The sequence below is a fragment of the Dendrobates tinctorius genome, unplaced genomic scaffold (assembly GCF_039654945.1).
Source record: "Dendrobates tinctorius isolate UK_male_01 unplaced genomic scaffold, ASM3965494v1 ptg000208l, whole genome shotgun sequence".
NCBI lineage: Eukaryota > Metazoa > Chordata > Amphibia > Anura > Dendrobatidae > Dendrobates > Dendrobates tinctorius.
The window spans coordinates 11,786,232-11,810,041 of NW_027361875.1; the positions used below are offsets into that span (position 1 = coordinate 11,786,232).

General features: G+C 41.7%; 1 protein-coding gene across 1 annotated transcript in view; it reads right to left on the reverse strand.

The window, feature by feature from the left end:
- The window catches only part of CFL2 (cofilin 2), a 92,120-nt gene extending 73,008 nt beyond the window's left edge, over positions 1-19,112 (reverse strand). The window contains exon 1 of the mRNA XM_073554226.1: positions 18,869-19,112. Coding sequence (XP_073410327.1) covers positions 18,869-18,871 — 3 coding nt within the window. The 5' untranslated portion in view covers positions 18,872-19,112. The remainder of the gene's footprint in view (positions 1-18,868) is intronic.
- Positions 19,113-23,810: the final 4,698 nt, after the last annotated feature.

The following is a 23,810-nucleotide window of genomic DNA, read 5'->3' on the forward strand; positions in this document are numbered from 1 at the left end:
TCAGTATTTCACATCAGGATTTGTAATGCAGAAACAGCAGTGGAACAATCAGAGGAAAAGTATAATAGGAACACGTCACCACTTCTGGATTTCTCACCCTCCTGGTTTTGACTTGTGGATACTGATGTGAAATACTGACCGAATACTCAATGTGTGAACTTGGCCTTAAACATACTGTAGACAAAGCAAACATCCTCACTTTAAAAAACCTGAAAAAAGTGTAAAGAACACCAGAAACAAGCTGAAAAACAGGTGTTTTGAACGCAACATTTTTACTGCCAATAGAACAGGTTTTGGCTACTGAAAAAAATGCATGTGAACATAGCCATAGCGTTTCAGAGTAAGATTATCTGTGGTGTTACATAGGACTGCAGGTGACATCTACTACATTATCTGTTCTCAGAGTTATTACTGCTATCTCTGGTGTTACATAGCATAGGATGAGGTCACAGTCATGTGACTGGTCACGTGAGCCGGGAGGGCTTCTGTTCTGGAGTGTGCTGTGCATAGAGTAAATTGTATGGCGATCGGTACACAGCCCCTTCTGAAATGACAGGTGGGCGTGGTGGCTGATTCGCAGTGCGGGAAAACTACAATCCCAGCCGGGATAGTGGGTGGGAATGTCAAAATCGGGACTGTCCCGCTGGATCCAGGACAGTTGGAAGCCCTGCTGTGTTATCTGCAGTGTTAAAAAAAAATTAAGAGGGGGTTGGGGGACAACTCTTTGTCTTGGGGCTTGGGCCCCCCAATCTTTTCTGACCCTAGCAACGCTCCTGTGTAATGCTAATAGTGGCAGACCCGTTGGCTGATATAAGGCCTCTGAATATGGGGGCCACAGTGCCAGCCCCTCTGCCACCTGTATCCACATCCTGCTCATGTAATGTAACCTAAATGTATGATTTTACAATGTTAGTATTTGGGGCCCCACTTTAAACTTTTGCCTAGGGCCCCACTTTGTTTAAAACCTGCCCTGATACTGACAATGGCTGAACACGTCTTACAGCCTCCTGTCTGTCACATTATTATCTGCGTCTTACATTACAGCATATATAAGTCTGGATTAGTTTGTACAGCCAGAAGAGGGCTCGCACACAACGTCCCCCAGCCAGTAAGAAATGCTCAGGGAGCTCTTGTTGTGTTTGCACAATTAATTAATTAATCACTGGCCTATGAAAAATTTTGAAGTAATTTAGAAAGTATAAAAAGAACCACTCTGTTTCATATATATTATATTACATATTTGGCTACCTGTATATAAGGGTGTGGATGAGTTGGCCGAATGTGTATGTGAGCATGTGGCAATGTGTCTGGACAAATAAGTAAATGATTGGCACCATATGTCCCAACCAATGAATAATCACCTTGCCTAGAGTTGTGACTAATAAGCGAACTTCTGGCCCTTTATATCTTAGCACGTGAGATAGTATTTGGCCCTGGGTATCCAGTTGGGACTGCTAGGCCCCGGAAGTGTCAATGAGTACTGGAAGTGGGCAAGATGAGTGAGGGGGCACCTTATCCTCTGCCTGTATGAGGAAGTGTGCTGCTTTCCTTTGGATTCTCTATGAATAAGAGACACACTGTCTCTGGGTGTTTAGATAAGGCTATATTCACATTTATGTGTAAATGGTACCATCCGAGAGAAACAGACTGATTTATTCTCTCCGGTGTCATCCTAGTTGCATCCATTTTTTCTCATCCATTTTTCTGTCACTGAAGCAGGTGGACTCTCCGATCTTTTTTCACCCATTGACACTTAAAAATACTCCTGTTTACAAGTGTTCACTTACACAACTGAATAAGAGTATGCACATTTGTAGCAATGGCCTCTAGTCTGTGTGGTTTTAAAATTTAAGAATTGATACATAATTTGGTTGTTTACTTGCAAAATCAGATGACGCAGTAGCCACCATAAGGTGTCCCTACACTAGTAGGTGAACGAGTACCGATGCTTGGGCGTCTAGTTGGCTGCTCACTTTTTTTCAAACATGGCCGTGGATATCTGGGTGATGTCAGAATACCTGGCAGTATGTGGCACTGTTATTTGTCCCTGTGTAAGTACGTGAGCCGACTGGGGGGTGACCCCTTTCTTCGCTGCGAACAGACTTGAGACAGAGTCCAAGGTGCGTCCAACAGGTCCTCTTTATTGGTCGTACTCTCACGACCCGCAGCACCACACAGCAGCTGCACGACAAACTCCGCAGCACCACACAGCAGCTGCTCAACTCCACACACAGGCCTGGGTACCTTCACTTGCCTCCTCCCCTCTATGACGTCCCTCGCGGCTCTTTCACTGTGGCTGCCCTAGGCCTACCACAACAGCGCTTCGCCTGCCCGAGTCCGTCCATCTTGTGGTACCCCCAGGCTCTCTCTCTTTCTGCGGCTTCTGCTGTCAGGGTCACCCCCCTGACCGTCTTCCTCAACAGTCCTTCCTGGAGATTCTCCCTTTAGTCTTCTCTTCTGAGCTCCCCTCTCTGGACTGTCCGTTCTGGAACTCTCTCTCCCCTCTTTTATCCCCTCTCTCACTGGGAATTCCCCTCTAGAGTTCCTGTAACCCCGCCCCCCATGACTGTGTGTTTTCGTAGCCATAAGCTGATGTTAAGCCCTGCTCTCTACTTCCATCTTGTGGCCAAACTGCAGTACTACACCTTCCTTCATTTCTGCTGTCCTTGGTCTCCCCCTAGTGGCAAAAACTCTGTACTGCAATATCCTTCCCCTCTGACTAGCTGTCTCCCACCTTACTATACAGCAGTCCATGTCCAGCATATTGTTCATTAAATCCTTCCTGCTGCAGACAGGTCCATATGTCAGTCCACTTGCCCTACACCTGGATTTATTTCCTATATGGTATTAGTATTTAGACAATGCATGGAATTAGTATGTGACCACAGGCTCTACTTGCATATAGTTTGCGCTTCTACTGTATCATTGCTCTATATCTGGTATTATTACAGTATTTCTAATTGATCTAACCTCTACAGCTGACAGTTTTTTCAGATGCATGTCGTTGAGCCGTGAAAATTAAAAAAAAATCAAATTTTTCCCACAAAAATATTATTTTAGCCCCAAAGTTTTCATTTTCGTAAGGGTAACAAGAGAAATTTTGAATGTCACCAAAACTAATACCTTTAAAATTTACATTTTATTTTAACCAATTAAAACAGACACAGCAGACAAACACTTATAACGCCTAACCAGGCAGAAAGGTCAGAATCAGTATAATGGTATGCTAGAGGGAACAACGATAAAACCTAGATAACCCTAATTCTCCCTAGAACACCCCTACCTTGCCGTGGAGGTTGGCACTCTACCTTCAATGCAAATTTGCGCCCCCGCTCAATGATGGCTACCGCTAGGTTCTCCCTATGATTTCCTGACTATTAAGAGATGTGCCATAAAACATCAAAAGTAGCAAGAAACCACACTTGGCCCTTTCAGCACTACTCAATAGACAAGGGATAACTAGTATGCAAAACAAAAGTCAGGCTGATGGGGGGAGAGAAAAAGCAGGGAACGCTGTGAGGGGTGGGGAGTTTAATTTATTAGAAGCTATAGGTGAAAATACTGATCACCAGGGTAGGACCAAATGTTCAAGATCATCACAAACCTATGGGGCCTGTCACCTTAATACCATTTACAAAGCCAAAAAGCAGATGTACAAAGGAAAGCAACTTAAATCACTTCTGGGATTGCCAACGGGGTTTGAACTACCATAACTCACCCTCCGGTATCCCTATTCAATTGTCCCTACCTTGCGGCGGAGGTTGGCACCCTAAATTGTATGTAATATGATGCCCCTGCTCAACGTGGCCCACCCTCACTTCCCTTGAATTCTCTCCCTTCCAACTATCTGTCCAATCATAGAAAAAATGCACTAGAGCACTAATAATGAGAGTGGGGGAGAGGGGTAAGTGTTTTAGTGCAAGGTAGAGGTGTACTAGAGAGTAATAGAGTTACCTAGGCATTATCGTGGTTTCCCCTAGCATACCATTATACTCATCCTGACCTTTCTGCCTGGTAAGGCGTTATTAATGTTTGTTTACTGTGTCTGTGTTAACTGGTTAAAATAAAAGGTACAATTTAAAGGTATTAGTTTTGGTGAGCTCCTTTTCTACCTGACTATCAATACTTACCATAATTTTTTCTTTAACAGGAGAAATTTCATCATACAATTTGTTGTGCAATTTCTCCTTAGTACGCTTAGTATGTGGGAGAAAACTAATGTGTGGGCACATGACAAGGTTGTCCATGGTATAGTTACTGTGTGCAGTATGGCTCGTGCGCACAGATTTTGTGCAAGGGGATGTGAGTAGCCCGAAAAGGGAGGAAAAATAGGACTGGGCAGCTTAAAACATCCACAAGGTGTGTTTTTTAAAATATTTCTGCACACTGTGTAGCAATTGCCCTTTGGCCATCTCATACTAGAAAATGATATAATGTATACTTTATGGAAACCCAACAGCACAGGATAAACCTGCAAAGATGTAGCAACTTTATTTCATATGTGCAACACAGTAAAAGAAACTTGCATTCCAAAAGGAAATGCATTTGGGACATATACTTATTTATTTTACATTACATTGGTTTTGTAATGTAAGTTAATATCTTTAAGGCTACGTTCACACGTAGCGGAGCTCTCGTGGAAGTCACCGCGAGAATTCCAGAATTCCATTCCACGGGAAAAAATCACATTTTAAATTCCCGTGATTTTCCCGCGGAAAAACTAGCGATTTGCAAACGTAATTAGCTTGCAGAATGCTAGCGTTTTCCAAGCGATCTGGAGCATCGCTTGGAGAACTGATTGACAGGTTGGTCACACTCGTCAAACATAGTGTTTGACAAGTGTGACCAACTTTTTACTACTGATGCTGCCTATGCGGCATCAGTAGTAAAAGATAAAATGTAAAAAATAATAAAAAAATAAAAAAATATTGATATTCTCACCTTCCGGCGTCCCGCGCAGCCTTCCCGCCTCTCTCCACGCTCCCAGTCCCAGTAATCCTTTGCGCGAATGACCGCGAGACGTCGCGCTCCCGCGACGTCATCGCGAATGACCGCGAGATTTCGACATCATCGCGGTCATTCTCGCAAAGGATTACTGGGACCGGAAGATGCCGGGAGCGTGGAGAGAGGCGGGAAGGTTGCGCGGGACGCCGGAAGGTGAGAATAACAATATTATTTATTTTTCTATTTTTTACAGGGATATGGTACCCACAGCCCAGAGGACAGTCTGCTCTCCTCCGGACCGTACCATCCGCAAATGTTCTGCTTGCTTTTCGCATGGTGGGCACAGCCACATGTGGAAAGTAAGCAGATCAATGCATTCCTATGTGGGCGGAATTGCCGCGATTCCGCTAAATTAATGAGCATGCTGCGTTTTTTTTACCGCGAAGCGATTCCGCCGTGGAAAGAAATGCAGCATTAGCACAGCATTGCGAAATCCCATAGGATTGCATGGGATGCTTATTTTTCGCATTTTCGCGGCAAAATCGCGCGTTTAAAACTGCCGCAAAAAAAACGCGACGTGTGAACTCAGCCTTACTGTGTTGCATATGCAATAAGTAGTGAGAGTGTATAATGTGGCACAACCGTTATTGGTGCTCAAGTAGGGTCCCAGACCTTTATACTGAGCTGATGAATAAGACTTGGCACACAAACGGACGAATAGTAAAAGATTTTAATGTGATCCAAAATGGTGCAAATCCACAAGATTAGTACAAATGATAGACGTTTTGGTTGAACAATGTGCAAAACAAATTAAAATAAATGTGTACATCCTTAGATTAGGTAAATCATAAATAGATAATAACTTTGAGGGGAAAGAACAAAGCATTAAATCTCCAACCGTGGATTCTCAAGTGGGTGAAAGTAGGAGGGTCCCAAGAGGAAGAGACCCTAACTTATAAACATAGGGGATGTTGAAGTATTTGATCCCTTGCTGATTTCGTAAGTTTGCCCACTGACAAAGACTTGAACAGTCTATAATTTTAAGGGTAGGTTAATTTTAACATTGAGAGAAAGAATATCAAAAATAAAATCCAGAAAATCACATTGTATAAATTATATAAAAAAATAAGTATTTGATCCCCTACCAACCATTAAGAGTTCTGGCTCCTACAGACCAGTTAGACGCTCCTAATCAACTTGTTACCTGCATTAAAGACAGCTGTCTTACATAGTCATCTTTTAAAAGACTCCTGTTTACAGACTCAGACAAAGTGCTTTCTAAGGATGTCAAGGACAAGATCATAGATCTGCACAAAGCTATAATGGGCTACAAAACCTTAAGTAAGATGCTAGTTGAGAAGGAGACAACTGTTGGTGCAATAGTAAGAAAATGGAAGAAATACAAAATGACTGCCAATCGACATCAATCTGGGGCACCATGCAAAATCTCACCTCGTGGGGTATCCTTGATCATGAAGAAGGTAAGGGATCAGCCTAAAACTACACAGGGGGATCTTGTTAATGATCTTAAGGCAGCTGGGACCAAAGTCACCCAGAAAACTACTGGTAACACATTACACTGTAAAGGTTTAAAATCCTGCAGTGCCCACAATGCTCCTGCTCAAGAAGGCACATGTGCAGGCCCATCTGGTTTGCCAATGAACACCTGGATGATTCTGTGAGTGATTGGTAGAAGGTACTGTGGTCAGATGAGACAAAAAATGAGCTCTTTGGCATTAACGCAAATCGCTGTGTTTGGAGAAAGAGAAATGCTGCCTATGACCCAAAGAACACCGTCCCCAATGTCAAGCATGGAGGTGTAAATATTATGTTTTGGGGTGTTTCTCTGCTAAGGGCACAGGACTACTTCACCGCATCAATGGGAGAATGGATGGAACCTTGTACCGTAAATTCCTGAGTGACAACCTCCTTCCCTCCGCCAGGACATTAAAAATGGGTTGTGGCTGGGTCTTTCAGAAAGACAATGACCCAAAACATACAGCCGAAGCAACAAAGGAGTGGCTTAAAAAGAAGCACATTAAGGTCATGGAGTAGCCTAGCCAGTCTCAAGACCTCAATCCCATAGAAAACTTATTGAGGGAGTTGAAGCTCTGAGTTGCCAAGCGACAGCCTCAAAATCTTAATGATTTAGAGATGATCTGCAAACCTCATCATCAACTTCAAGAAAAGTCTGACTGCTGTGCTTGCAAACAATGGTTTTGCCACCATGTATTAAGTCTTGTTTGCCAGAGGGATCATATACTTATTTTTCACTGCAAAATGCAAATAAATTTACCGTATTTTACAGATTATAAGATGCATGTTTTCCCAAAAAATTTTTTGGGGAAAAATGGGGGTGCATCTTATAATGCGTATATACCTTACCGGTACCGTTGCTGCAGGCTAGAATGAGAGGGGTGCCCGGCGGTGCTGCTGGGGTGTCTGGCGGTGCTGCGGCAGGGGTTTCCGGTGCTGCAGGAGGCTCTGCTGACATTTTGAAAGTCCAGAGCCCCCGCAGTTCCGTGGTTTCCTGTGCGGTGGACTCCAGGAAAATGGCCGCCAGGGGTCGGTGCATGCGCAGATGGAGATCTCGGTATCAAGATCTCGGGAGATGACATTTCAGCGCTGAAATCTTGTCTCCCGAAATCTTGATGCTGAGAGAGATCTCCATCTGAGCATGCGCCGCCCCCCGGTGGCCATTTTCCCAGAGTCCGCAACACAGGAAAGCGACCATTTAGCGATGCACCAGCGATCCTAACTGGGTCGTATCGTTGTTGGGATCACTGGTGCATCGCTAAATGTAACGGGACCTTTAGACGCATGGATTATAAGAAGCACCACCATTTTATTTTAAAAAAACAATTTCCTATTTTTTTTCCTCAAAATTTGGGGTGTGTCTTATAATCCGGAGCATCTTATAATCCGAAAAATATGGTATGTAATTTATACAATGTGATTTTCTGGATTTTTTTTTTGATATTCAATCTCTCAATGTTAAAATGAATCTACCCTTAAAATTATAGACTGTTTATATCTTTGTCAGTGGGCAAACTTACAAGATCAGCAAGGGATCAAATAATTTTTTCTCCAACTGTATATTACAGGCTCCATATGGGGCGGTGGATATTTCCCTAGAAGACTAAGCTAGTCAGGATTCTATAGAAAAAACCCTGGAGAAACCAATGTTAACATTTTGGTGTGGGGGCTAAACTAACCATAACTTTCAACAACCATAAAGCAAGTTTATTTTCTAAAGAACCCAAAAGGGGATACATTCAATATGTATGTGTTGTGAGCTGGGGAGGGGATGCTGCTCTGAGCTGTGTGTCTGTTATGTTCTCTTTTGTGCTCCCTTTTTATCTTCCAAAAAACTGATTTTTCTGACATGCTTCAGCAGCTGCAGGTTCAGTGCTCAGTGGGTGTTTCTCACTTTCTGCCATGTATGCTGCGGCTTATGTGCCTCATCATCCCTCTGTTGCACTGCCATGGCTGGAATATACAGTATAACATGCTGTGTATGAATAACACCGACCTGCTCTACCCATGGGCCTCTACGGTGCTCCATAAGAATGTAGTAAAAAGGGAAAGGGAGGGAAGTAATACATGATTGCAGCACAAAGTATAATTTATGGCTACACAAAGGCATTTATTTGTAGTCTTGTAACAATGGTTGTATCAACCTTGAACACCCGAGGTGCTATGTACACACAAATATTTTTAATGATTCCAAGGGTGCATGTAGCATTTGTGTTTTTAGAACCACATCCATTAAGAAAAAACAAAAGCAAAATACTTTTCACTAATAAACTAATGAATGAAACACAGAAAAACACAATAAAACGTGTAAAAATACTCTTATAAAAAAGTAACAGTAAACAGCAAGTGCTAGTAAAAAGATGATAAAAAACAGCGTATTTGGTTGATACGTTTTTTGGAAAAAAATGTATACTAAGCTGGTCTACCAAACGTCAAGTGTTATGAGTGAGTCACCGGAGGAGGAAAAAGCAAAAATGCCAGCTAAGTCCAGAAAACCGGAGGAGTTGGTAGCTAGCAGATTGCAGACCCCGATCCTATTCACAAGAACTAACAGTAGCCGTGTTGCGTTCCTACGGTGGTCCTAGATGCCTCTTCACAGCCAGAGAACTAAATAAGCCTAAAGAAAGAAAGGGGAAATCTAAACTGCCCCAGAGCAGACCCCAAAGCAATAGACAGCCCCGAACATGTATTGTCGGTGAAAACAGATGAAAACACAAACACAGACAGAAAGACAGGCAGAGCAAACGATGGGGCCCAACTAACTAGATAGGAAAGGACAGAAAAGATGCTGGCTGCAATCCGTAAAAACCCTACAGAGCAAAAGAGATTTAACTGATCAGGGACAAAAATGGAAATTCCGTAGAGCCCCAGCCGGGGCTGGCAGAACACAAAACTAAGCAAATCAGACAAAATCTCATGGAACAATAACAGAGCAAAACTTAGCTTTAGAAGACAGGAACTGAACTGGAGGCCAGAGCTCAGAGCAGAGAAAGCACCAGCAACCCTACAGGGCGTCGGCTGCCTTATATCCACTCAGAGATTCCGGATGTCCAATCACAATCCACCTGTTCAGGTGACAGGTTTCTCCCATCCAAATCAGTTTCACCACCTCCTTTCACCAGCAGGGGGAGTTCATCGGACATCAAAGGTGAATGAGAAAATGAGCTCACAACAGTACCTCCCCCTTGAGGAGGGGTCACCGAACCCTCATCCACGCCACCAGGCCGATCAGGATGGGCCTAATGAAAAGCACAAACCAATCTTTCGGCATGAATATCAGATGCAGAGACCCAAGAACTATCCTCCTGGCCATAACCCTTCCACTTAACCAAATACTGGAGTCTCCGTCTAGCCAGATGAGAATCCAGTATCTTCTCAACCTCATATTCCACATTACCTTCAACCAATACAGGGTCAGGAGGTGCCACCACAGGACCTACTGGCTCAACAAACCTCTTCAACAGAGACTTATGAAACACGTTATGGATCTTAAATGTAACAGTAAGAGCCAATCGAAAAGAGAGCGGATTAAGAATCTCCAAAATCTTGTAAGGTCCAATAAATCTAGGTTTAAACTTTGGAGAAGCCACCTTCATAAAGATATTCTTTGATGACAACCAAACCATATCACCCACCTTAAACCGGGGACCAATGGTCCTATGCCGGTTGGAAAACCGCTGGACCTTTTCATGGGAGATAGACAACTTATCCACCACTTGGTCCCAAATCTGGTGCATTCTCTCCACCACAGTGTCAACACCTGGGCAGGCAGAAGACTCCACCTGCCCTGAAGAGAATCGAGGATGAAACCCAAAGTTACAAAAAAAGGTGACATCAAAGTGGCAGAACTAGCTCTATTATTTAAAGAAAATTCGGCCAAGGGCAAAAATGAGACCCAATCATCCTGATCAGCAGAGATAAAACATATCAAATAAGACTCCAAAGTCTGGTTTGTTCTCTCCATCTGCCCATTGGTCTGAGGGTGAAACGCAGAGGAGGACAACTGAATTCCCAGCTTGCAACAAAAAGTCCTCCAAAATCTAGAGACAAACTGAACTCCTCTGTCAGATACAAAGTTCTCAGAAATCCCATGCAAGCGAACCATCTGTTGCAAAAACAAGGGCACCAACTCTGAGGAAGTTGGCAACTTAGGGAGTGGTACAAGATGGACCATCTTAGAGAATCTATCACAAATCACCCAGATAACAGTCATTCTCTGAGAGACAGGCAGATCAGAAATAAAATCCATTGAAATATGGGTCCATGGCCTCCTGGGCACCGGCAAAGGCATCAACAACCCACTAGAGCAAGAACAAGGTTTAGACCGGGAGCAAGTCCCACAGGACTGCACAAAATTCCTGACATCATGAGATAAGGCGGGCCACCAAAAAGACCGACTCACCAAATCTCTAGTACCAAAAATACCTGGATGACCAGCCAATGCGGAGCAATGAACTTCAGACATTACTCTTCCTCCACTGGTCAGGAACATACAATTTTCCAATGGGACAACGCTCAGGTTTGTCCTCCTGAAACTCTTCCAGAGCACGTCTCAAATCGGGCGAGATGGCAGAAAGAACTACCCCTCACCTAAGATGGTAGCAGGCTTGGTCATAATAGGAGAATCAGCTAAGAAACTCCTAGAGAGGGCATCTGCCTTGACATTCTTAGTGCCCGAAAGAAAAGAGACCACAAAATCAAAACATGTGAAAAACAAGGCCCACCTAGCCTGTCTAGGATTCAAGCGTTTGGCCGACTCAAGGTAAATCAAATTCTTGTCAGTGAGGACCACGACTTGATGACTAGCTCCCTCCAACCAATGTCTCCACTCCTCAAATGCCCATTTCATGGCTAACAGTTCCCGATTCCCCACATCATAGTTGCGTTCAGATGGGGAGAACTTTCGGGAAAAGAAAGCACAGGGATTAATTTTAGATGTTACCGGATCTTTTTGGGACAAAACAGCTCCTGCACCGATCTCAGAAGCGTCCACCTCTACCTGAAACTGGAGTGAGACATCAGGTTGCTGCAAAACCGGAGCAGAAGTGAACCTCCGCTTCAGCTCCTGAAAGGAAGAAACAGCCTCTAGAGACCAATTCAGCACATCAGCACCCTTCTTAGTCAAATCAGTCAATGGTTTGGCAATACCAGAAAAATTAGCTATAAATTTACGATAAAAATTAGCAAAACCCAAAAACTTCTGGAGGGCCTTCAAAGAAGTGGGCTGAACCCAATCATAAATGGCCTGTACCTTGGCCGGGTCCATTTCAATAGTTGACGGAGACAAAATAAATCCCAAAAATGAAATCCTCTGTACACCAAAAAGGCATTTCGACCCCTTAACATACAGGGAATTCTCCATCAAAATCCGGAACACAGTCCGAACATGTTCCACATGAGAGTCCCAATCCCTGGAAAAGATCAAAATATCATCCAGATAGATGATCAAAAATGTATCCACAAAGTCCTGGAAAATATCATTCATGAAGCACTGGAAGACAGAAGGGGCATTAGTGAGCCCAAAAGGCATCACCAGGTACTCAAAATGTCCCTCCGGAGTATTAAACGCCGTCTTCCATTCATCCCCATGCTTAATGCGAATGAGATTCTAGGCCCCCCTGAGGTCAAGCTTGGTAACCCAGCAAGCACCTTTAACTCTGGAGAGTAGATCAGAAATCAGGGGTAACGGATACTGATATTTAACAGTAATTTTGTTGAGGGAACGATAGTCAATACAAGGCCTTAATGAACCATCTTTCTTGGCCACGAAAAAAAAAACAGCACCCAAGGGTGAAGAGGATGGTCTAATATGACCCTTCTCCAACGACTTCTTAATATAAGATCGCATAGCCTCATGCTCGGGTACAGATAAATTGAAAAGTCGACCCTTGGGAAATTTACACCCAGGGCTCAGCTCAATTGCACAGTCATAACTCCTATGAGGAGGAAAAGACGCAGACTTATTCTCACTAAATACATCATAAAAATCAGCCAAATAGTCAGGAATATCATGCGACTGGGGAGAGGTAGAGAAAACAGGAGTGTCACTAAGAACACACTGACAACCCCAACTCACCACAGACACAGATTTCCAATCCAAAACTGGATTATGGATTTGCAACCAGGGAAACCCCAGAACAATGGTATCATGCAAATTATGCAACACCAAAAATCTGCAATTTTCTTGATGGTCTGGGGCGACCTGCATTACCACCTGGGTCCAAAACTGAGGTTTATTCTTCGCCAAAGGAGTAGCATCAATACCCCTCAAAAGGATAGGCGTCCGCAGAGGTGTCATAGGAAACCCACAACGTTTAGCAAAATCCAAGTCCATCAGGTTCAGAGGCGCTCCTGAATCCACAAAAGCCTTAGCGGAAAATGTGGACAGGGAGCAGATCAGAGTAATTGCCAGAAGAAACTTAGGTTGTACACCACCCACAGCAAATGTGTGTGCAAAACGTTTCTCTCGTTTAGGGCAGATAGAAATATTATGAGAGGCATCTCCACAGAAAAAACACAGCTTATTACGCCTTCTGAACTCCTGATGTTGCGCCCTAGACAAAACTCTATCACATTGCATAGGTTCAGACATTTGTTCAACACGTGGCAACATTTCACGTGTAATTTTACGTTCACGTAAACGCCGATCAACCTGAATGGCTAATGACATAGAATCGTCAAGACCAGAGGGAACAGGAAATCCCACCATAGTATCTTTTACGGTTTCTGACCCTTCCGAAAGAGGGCTGCCAAGGCACCATCATTCCAGGTAGTAAGGACCGCCCACTTTCGGAATTTTTGACAGTACAACTCTGCAGAATTCTGACCCTGGCTCAATGTCAACAGGGCTTTTTCAGCTTGATCAATAACATTAGGTTCATCATACAACATCCCCAAGGCTTGAAAAAATGCGTCCACATTAGTTAGAATAGGATCATCAGGTGTCAAAGAAAACGCCCAATCCTGGGGATCGCCGCGCAGCAAAGAGATGACAATTTTAACCTGCTGCGCAGAGCTCCCCGATGAGCTAGGCTTCAAGGCAAGAAATAATTTACAATTATTCTTAAAATTCAAAAATTTAGACCGATCCCCAAAAAACACATCAGGAGTAGGGATCTTTGGTTCAGCAGCATGTGAATGAGGAAGATAGGCAGAAATTCCCCTCACTTCAGCAGCGAGCTGCTCCACATGATCAGACAATTGCTTAATCTCCATTAAAAAAAAATTCCTCCTACGGCCCCAGAGAAAAAGAGGAAAAAATATACATTAGAAAAAAAGAAAAAAAAAAATTGTGACACTTTTTTTTTACAATTCTTTCCTGCTATTGAGTACCTTAGAATCTGCGGTATGGCTAGTGATTCTGTTATGAATGAGTCACCGGAGGAGGAATAAACAAAAATGCAAGCTAAGTCCAGAAAACCGGAGAGGTTGGTATCTAGCGGATTGCAGACCCCTGATCCTATTCACAACAACTAACAGTAGCTGTGGAGCATTCCTACGGTGGTCCTAGACACCTCTTCACAGCCGGAGTACTAAGTGAGCCTAAAGAAAGAAAGGGGAAATCTAAACTGCCCCAGAGCAGACCCCAAAGCAATAGACAGCCCCGAACATGTATTGTCGGTGAAAACAGATGAAAACACAAACACAGACAGAAAGACAGGCAGAGCAAACGATGGGGCCCAACTAACTAGATAGGAAAGGACAGAAAAGATGCTGGCTGCAATCCGCAAAAACCCTGCCAAAAATGTCCCAACACGTCTGATAGGAAAAACGGCCCTGAAGTCACTAGACTTCAAAATCCCTATATCAGCACTCCGATATATTCTGAAGACAGAGCAAAAGAGATTTAACCGATCAGGGACAAAAATGGAAATTCAGCAGAGCCACAGCCGGGGCTGGCAGAACACAAAACTAAGCAAATCAGACAAAATCTCATAGAACAATAACAGAGCAAAACTTAGCTTTAGAAGACAGGAACTGAACTGGACGCCAGAGCTCAGAGCAGAGAAAGCACCAGCAACCCTACAGGTCGTCGGCTGCCTTATATCCACTCAGAGATTCCGGATGTCCAATCTCAATCCACCTGTTCAGGTGACAGGTTTCTCCCATCCAAATCAGTTTCACCACCTCCTTTCACCAGCAGAGGGAGTTCATCGGACATCAAAGGTGAACGAGAAAATGAGCTCACAACAGTTAAGGTAACCCATGTCAGAGCAGTCCCTAACTGATGTATTTCAAAACCTGATCATGTGTATAGTACCTATATGAGCAGTATTCAGACAGATAATGTCTGATGTGGACTCGCTACAGAGAAAGGCTTTCATGTGCATGGCCCACAAGGAAGGGGTGGAAACCTCCCTAATCTTGTAAAAACAAGAAATCAATTGTCTGAATCCTATTCATATACAGTCATATGTAAAAGTTTGGGCACCCCTATTAATGTTAACCTTTTTTCTTTATAACAATTTTGGTTTTTGCAACAGCTATTTCAGTTTCATATATCTAATAACTGATGGACTTAGTTATATTTCTGGATTCAAATGAGGTTTATTGTACTAACAGAAAATGTGCAATCTGCATTTAAACAAAATTTGACCGGTGCAAAAGTATGGGCACCCTTATCATTTTCTTGATTTGAACACTCCTAACTACTTTTTACTGACTTCCTGAAGCACTAAATTGGTTTTGTAACCTCAATGAGCTTTGAACTTCATAGCCAGGTGTATCAAATCATGAGAAAAGGTATTTAAAGTGGCCACTTGCAAGTAGTTCTCCTATTAGATTCTCCTATGAAGAGTGGCATCATGGGCTCCTCAAAACAACTCTCAAATGATCTGAAAACAAAGATTATTCAACATAGCTTTTCAGGGGAAGGATACAAAAAGTTGTCTCAGAGATTTAACCAGTCAGTTTCCACTGTGAGGAACATAGTAAGGAAATGGAAGAACACAGGTACAGTTCTTGTTAAGCCCAGAAGTGGCAGGCCAAGAAAAATATCAGAAAGGCAGAGAAGAAGAATGGTGAGAACAGTCAAGGACAATCCACAGACCACCGCCAAAGACCTGCAGCATCATCTTGCTGCAGATGGTGTCACTGTGCATCGGTCAACAATACAGCGCACTTTGCACAAGGAGAAGCTGTATGGGAGAGTGATGCGAAAGAAGCCGTTTCTGCAAGCACGCCACAACCAGAGTCGCCTGAGGTATGCAAAAGCACATTTGGACAAGCCAGTTACATTTTGGAAGAAGGTCCTGTGGACTGATGAAACAAAGATTGAGTTGTTTGGTCATACAAAAAGGCGTTATGCATGCGCTGTATTGTTGACCGATGCACAGTGACACCATCTGCAGCAAGATGATGCTGCAGGTCTTTGGAGGTGGTCTGTGGATTGTCCTTGACTGTTCTCACCATTCTTCTTCTCTGCCTTTCTGATATTTTTCTTGGCCTGCCACTTCTGGGCTTCACAAGAACTGTACCTGTGTTCTTCCATTTCCTTACTATATTCCTCACAGTGGAAACTGACAGGTTAAATCTCTGAGACAACTTTTTGTATCCTTCCCCTGAAAAGCTGTGTTGAATAATCTTTGTTTTCAGATCATTTGAGAGTTGTTTTGAGGAGCCCATGATGCCACTCTTCATAGGAGAATCAAATAGGAGAACTACTTGCAAGTGGCCACTTTAAATACCTTTTCTCATGATTTGATACACCTGGCTATGAAGTTCAAAGCTCAATGAGGTTACAAAACCAATTTAGTGCTTCAGGAAGTCAGTAAAAAGTAGTTAGGAGTGTTCAAATCAAGAAAATGATAAGGGTGCCCATACTTTTGCACCGGTCAAATTTTGTTTAAATGCAGATTGCACATTTTCTGTTAGTACAATAAACCTCATTTGAATCCAGAAATATAACTGAGTCCATCAGTTATTAGATATATGAAACTGAAATAGCTGTTGCAAAAACCAAAATTGTTATAAAGAAAAAAGGTTAACATTAATAGGGGTGCCCAAACTTTTACATATGACTGTAGGTACTATGCACATGATCAGGTTATTAAATACATCAGATAGGGACTGCTCTGATACGGGTTACCTTGACGTTTGGTAGAGCGGCTTGGTATACATTTTTTGCAAAAAAACGTATCAACCAAATACCCTGTTTTTTATCATCTTTTTACTAGCACTTGCTGTTTACTGTTACTTTTTTACAACAGAGTATTTTTACACGTTTTATTGTGTTTTTCTGTGTTTCAGTCTTTTGGTGGTGTGAACACTGTCCTACAGACTTGTTCACTGTGTGCATGGCACGTGTTTGTATTTGTTTGTACTAATAAACTAATGTCTTTTTTTCAATATACATTTTCTAACATGGAGTTCTCATGGGGAATTGTATTTATGGCAAGAAAAGTGGTACTGTATAAAGCCAAGTTCATATGTCGCAGATTCCGTACCGCAGATCTGCATTATTTTGCAGTAAAATGCAAGCGAATGTTTTTTTTCCAAATCCCAGTCAAACGTTGTGGAAAAATTCTGCACAAAAATTAAAAATTGCGGATTTTAATTGCGATTTTCACCCTATTCAGTGCTTAGTATATGGAGTAGTGGGAAATCCGCAGTCAAGCCTGCTATGAAATCTGATAGTAATACATGTGGATTCATTGCAGATTTGTCACAACATGTGGACATAGCCTAAGATAGAGTAAGTCATGAAGAAAGGCTAAAGTTGATAAAAGGGTATTTGCCCATCCTCTGGAAATCTCTGTGGATGGTTTACACTTGGGAACTCTCAATCCCTCAGCTATAGATAGAATCCTATATTTACTCATAGGTTACATTCACGCAGGAGAACTCTGTGGCAGTTTTTCTACCGCTGTATTTTGCTGCATTGGCCATATGTGCAGTGCCAGTCACCAATCACACATTGCATTGGTCGAGTAACCTGAATGTTGAAACTCCAACATCCTTTACTTGAATGGTGTTATTACTCTGTCAGCCTTCACTATGGAAAACCAAGGATTATGAAAACTGTACCACCCATGTAGTTTCAATAGAAGTTGTTCAAGGCCGTGGTCGTTATCATAGTTATTGCAAAGTCTACACAAGAGTAGCATGGTATGAATATGGTTTTTTTATGGCTGTTTCTTATTTTGGCTTCTCTATAGGATATGACAAATGTCAATGAGTGGGGGGTCTAAGAAAACAAATCAAACCCCCTATTTAATATTCCATAAACCGCAGTCTGCAAGCATGTATAAATGGTGTAAAGAAAAAAATAGATATCTAAAGGTTTCTTTTTTAAATTACTTGTTGGCAAGGGGCCCAGCCTGCAAAATCACACTCCATTGAAAGGGAGATACAGAAATAGAAAAAATGACTGTCAAGACTGATAGAAGTCCCAGGAGTCAGACCCTACTAATCACACGTTATTGCCAAGTGTTTTAATGGAAAAAAGTCTTTAAAAAGTAAACTGTAAGACACATTGGTACTTTTTCAATTCTGTTAGACCAGAAAGTGATCTTTTTAACATTGCTATCTGATTGCAACGAAACGAGAGTCCATTTATGTATTTGTAAATCAGGAGTATGTCCTGCACAGAAGAGTCCTACTGCAGACAGCCGTCTACTATCCTCTCCACATGGTATGTATGTCTGCACAGCTATTCATGTAAGTACACTGTATAGCACCATGCTGGTATAAGTACACACATCTATATAATTATAATCTTTACCATCAATCCATAAATCTTATAACACAAATTTGACACACAGGAGAAAGCAGTTGAACATTCTCCCTCTCTCTTTCAGTCTCTCCCTCTGTCTACACCACCTGTCAAACAATAACTATGGTAAGGATTATTCTCCATTACTTGACCTTTTAAGGCGTTCTCACATATGCTGTAGTCATTGTGAGAGTTAGACTCCTACAACGATCCAGTTTTTACATTACCTGCTACTTAGTAAGTCAGGAAAGTTTTTCTCACGCATTTCGGGTCATTGTAATTTCAAAGTGAACGTCCTAAACTTCTATTTGTGTAATACAAACCGAGTTACAATGTATAACCAACAGATATTAGTATTTGTATCAATGCAAGTGAGACTAATAGTAAAGGTATATATTCTTGGTCAGGACTAATTCCTTTATGGAAACGATGGGGGGGGGACCCGGAAAATGTCACAAAGTCATAAGGGAATGTGTACATTTTACGTCACCTCTGCATGTAGGATGTTTCTATAAAAGGAGATAAAAATCATTATGGTTTGTTGAACAAATTGTTAAAAGTAGATTGCTCTAAAATAATAGAGATGAATGACAAATCATCCTGCCAAAAGATTTTGTTTTCTTATTCTTAAAAACAAAAGTAAAAAAAAAAGTCATTGTTTGTTAAGTTGCTTACCATACTGGGCTTTGTTTAAGGAGAGCTCTGCGTATCCGGGGGTTGCGCCTTTTTTTTTCCAAACTTGCCAAGTACTCCAGTAAAAGATGTGGAGAGCAGGGTGTCAGAGAACTGTGCTGGAGAAAAGAAGACTAGGAAAGGAGAGCAGAAATGAAATGTGGAGAGTCACAGTAGAAGGACAGCCTTGCAGAAGAGTAAAAAAGGCAAAGAGAGGCTAGCCTGATGAACACAAGTGAAATATAGTTCAGAGGAGGGTGGGTCAGTGGAGAACGCAGGCAGCCAGTCACTCAATGCCCTGCTCATGCTCATAGCACACATGCTGTACTGACAGCTGCTCCATGCCTAGGTCATCTACACCAAGACACACTTAACTCTTTATGGCTAGGTTATAGTTGAAATAGCAGGTCCCTCTAGTAGCTAACAATTGTAGCATTCAACATCCCCCACATTTCCGAATGCAAAACTGTGTGGTTCAGTGGTTGTAGGATACCTGGAAAGCAACCAATATGACTTGTTTTATTGCACCCACCCGGAAGTATGATACTACTAAAGTGGATTTGTAAAACCTTGTCACCTCTTTTTTCCAATGGTCTGTTTATGATACATATCCCTAAGGCCCCATCCCACATAACGAGATCGTTAGCGAGATCGCTGAAACGTCACAGATTTTGTGACACAACAGTGACCTCGCCAGCGATCTCGCTACGTGTGACACATAGCGGCAACTGCCCCCCCGCTGGATATCACTGATGTTGCTCGAATGTCCTAGGCAATTTTTTGATCGTTGGCGTGCCGCTGGCCAGCACGCATCGCTGTGTTTGACGCCGACAAGCGACCTCGTTGGTGACACAGAACTCAGGGACTCAGGCGTGAGTCGTCAGAATCGCTGCTGTGTGACAAGGTCCCAACGACCGCTGAGGTCGTTATACGGATCGCTGGATCGTTGCTGCGTCATTGAATAGATCTGCCTGTTTGACAGCTTACTAGCGTCCATGTAGCGACGCACCAGCGATCCTTACCAGGTCGTAACGTTGTTGGGATCGCTGGAGCGTCGCTATGTGTAACTGGACCCTTACACAAAGGAAATCTGTCAGCACTGCTCTACATAAAGTAGTCAAATATAGAGTCACTGCACACGTGGATTATTGCAAAAGTGGGTAATCTTTATTTCTATTGGACGGTGAAGAAGCGACAATTTTTGACGTTTCGGCCTCACAACGGCCTTTATCATATAGTCGCTGAAAAAATAAAATATATACAATAAAAATCACAAACAGATATATACAATAAAATGTAGGATAAATCATAGAATAAGTATCTCGTAGAGGAATATCTTTAAGTTATGTGCCAAAAGATCATTAGGGAGTATGGAGACATTTTTAGACAAAAAATAGAGAGAAAGGAAAGCATGGCGGCAGACAGACTATCACTCTATAGGTAAATATTGAAATCATACCCCTTAAAGAAGAGAGATTGTAGTCACCGGTTAGATAATTTCACTGTTGGACAATGTTTTAGAGTCAATGGATTGTCCTGTAAGTGGAGGTTGAATGAGAATATAATTAGATGGGAACCAACAATAGAGTATATTGATTGCAATGTCAAAAGACATGTGGTCTCCTTATTACAGAGTAAAGAAGTTATTATAGAGAAGTCTTAATAAAACAATCATATAGTATGGGCCGTGTGGTATGATACCTTGCACTACTAAGGTCACACATATAGATTCCTACGTAGCCAGAAATATTTTGTTTATAGTGTAACCAATTGTAATGGAAATTTATGTACTAATCATGTAGATATATGTAAGGTGTGGAACATGTCGCCCATAAGGGGAAAACCACCAAGAAAATGGCGCGGGTAACCCACGCCTGCGCAGTAGCGCTTGATGAGAAACTTTAACACAGGAAAGGCGCCAAGGGGCGGGAGCAGATGTCGCTATGGGCAGAGTTGAATAAAGGAAATGCAGGCTCCATGTGGAGCAGATAAAAATACATGTACATCAATAGTCAGGCACATCATGGTTAAATGTGAAAGATCTGGAATATTGTGTCCAGTTTTGGGCACCACATTTTAAAAAAGACATCAACAAACTGGAGCAAGTTCAGAAAAGAGCGACCAGAATGGTGACCGGTCTGCAAACCCTGTCTTATGAGGAAAGGTTGCAGGATTTGGGAATGTTTAGTTTGCAAAAGAGAAGACTGAGAGGAGACTTAATAGCTGTCTACAAATATCTAAAGGGCTGTCACATTGTAGAAGGATCAACTTTATTCTCATTTGCACAAGGAAAGACTAGAAGCAATGGGATGAAACTGAATGGGAGGAGACACAGATTAGATATTAGAAAAAACTTTTTGACAGTTAGAGTGATCAATGAGTGGAACAGGCTGCCACGAGAGGTGGTGAGTTCTCCTCCAATAGAAGTCTTCAAACATAGGCTGGACAGACATCTGACTGGGATGATTTAGCGAATCCTGCTTTGAGCAGGGGGTTGGACCAGATGGCCCAGGAGGTCCCTTCCAACTCTACGATTCTATGATTCTATTCTAAATAAATAGCAATACTTACAGCAATCTATTATACAGATTTAATAAAAATGACAATTTTTGTAGGAGTAAAATGTAAAATGTAAAATGACAATTTTTGTAGGAGTCCAAACTGAAAAGAAGGGAAATAAAGAAAAAATATAAAAGAAGAGGGGGAAAAAAAAGGGGGAAAAAAGGGGGAAAAAAGAGGAGGAAAAAAGGAAAGGAGGGGAAAAAAAAGGGGGAAGGAAGAGAAAAGGAGGTAGTTGAACCTAAATGAATAATCATGCTAAAAAATGAAAAAGAGAAAAAAGGAAAAAGAAAAAATATGACTAATTAATAAAGAAGGTGGAAATAATTTGGAAATGAATGAAAAAAATGAAGGAAAAAATTGAAAAAAAAAAAAGGAAAAAAATTAAATGAAAAATAAATAAAAATAAAAATAAATATAAAAATAAAAATGAAAATAAAATAAAACAAGGAAAAAATAAATAAAAATAATATTCTTTTCAGTTTGGACTCCTACAATAAAGTATTGTCATTTTTATTAAATCTGTATAATAGATTGCTGTAAGTATTGCCATTTATTTATATCTTTCACATTTAACCATGATGTGCCTGACTATTGATGTACATGTATTTTTATCTGCTCCACATGGAGCCTGCATTTCCTTTATTCAACTCTGCCCATAGCGACACCTGCTCCCACCCCTTGGCGCCTTTCCTGTGTTAAAGTTTCTCATCAAGCGCTACTGCGCAGGCGTGGGTTACCAGCGCCATTTTCTTGGTGGTTTTCCCCTTATGGGCGACATGTTCCACACCTTACAGCGCAGGCGCCGGCGTCTGACGTCACTTCCGGTCAGATGACCGGCCCTGCCACCATTAAAGAGCGCAGATACAGACACAGCGCTCATTCACTGCACAGGCACGGCGGTGCCTGCATCCACCACTGCCACCAATGATTGTGAGTAACATGGAAAAGACTCTTTTAACCACCGCTGCACCACCAATGGATTTCCCTATTTACATATCACTATGTGTATGTTTTTACTTTTAAGGCGATGTACTTTGGGCACACAATTGTGGATCCTCTAGAATCACTTATCTTAAAGGTATCCAATTTTTTCCTTATGATTACATATGTATCTCTGTTCTCATTATAACATATTTATTACTATGCCTTTTTGGTGCATACCTATAAAAGATTTTTTCTTTTAAGGCAATTAGCTTTGGGCACATTCACACAGTTGTGGATCCCCTTGAACCAGGACCACTTGCTACAAAGGTATTCAAATTTTCCCGTTGATTCCATTTCTCTCATTATATGACCAGCCATTTAGATTGCTATATCAGTTCACCATAGATTTATATCACATATCATATATCTACATGATTAGTACATAAATTTCCATTACAATTGGTTACACTATAAACAAAATATTTCTGGCTACATAGGAATCTATATGTGTGACCTTAGTAGTGCAAGGTATCATACCACACGGCCCATACTATATGATTGTTTTATTAAGACTTCTCTATAATAACTTCTTTACTCTGTAATATGGAGACCACATGTCTTTTGACATTGCAATCAATATACTCTATTGTTGGTTCCCATCTAATTATATTCTCATTCAACCTCCACTTACAGGACAATCTATTGACCCTAAAACATTGTCCAACAGTGAAATTATCTAACCGGTGACTACAATCTCTCTTCTTTAAGGGGTATGATTTCAATATTTACCTATAGAGTGATACTCTGTCTGCCGCCATGCTTTCCTTTCTCTCTATTTTTTGTCTAAAAATGTCTCCATACTCCCTAATGATCTTTTGGCACATAACTTAAAGATATTCCTCTACGAGATACTTATTCTATGATTTATCCTACATTTTATTGTATATATCTGTTTGTGATTTTTATTGTATATATTTTATTTTTTCAGTGAATAAATGATAAAGGCCGTTGTGAGGCCGAAACGTCAAAAAATTGTCGCTTCTTCACCGTCCAATAGAAATAAAGATTACCCACTTTTGCAATAATCCACGTGTGCAGTGACTCTATATTTGACTTATGCCAGTGGGACTACCAGTTCCCTTCTCACTAGCACCGTACATCCACACTTCTTAGTCGAGTGCTAACCATCTATATTACCTACATAAAGTAGTGGTATGGCTGTGTAAGGTACTTGTCCTCCAATAAAAATTATACCTTTATTTGGTGATCCAATGTGCCCGTCATGAGAAATCATAAGCAAATAAGACTGGAAGTGTGCTAGGTGTGTGTCATTGTATTGGAATGCTTCTTCCAGGTGCATTGGCCCACCCACAGAGTACTCCCTCTCTGATATACATATGATTTGTCATGACTGGCACATCAGATCTCCACAAAAAAGGTAAATATTTAGAATTGAGAG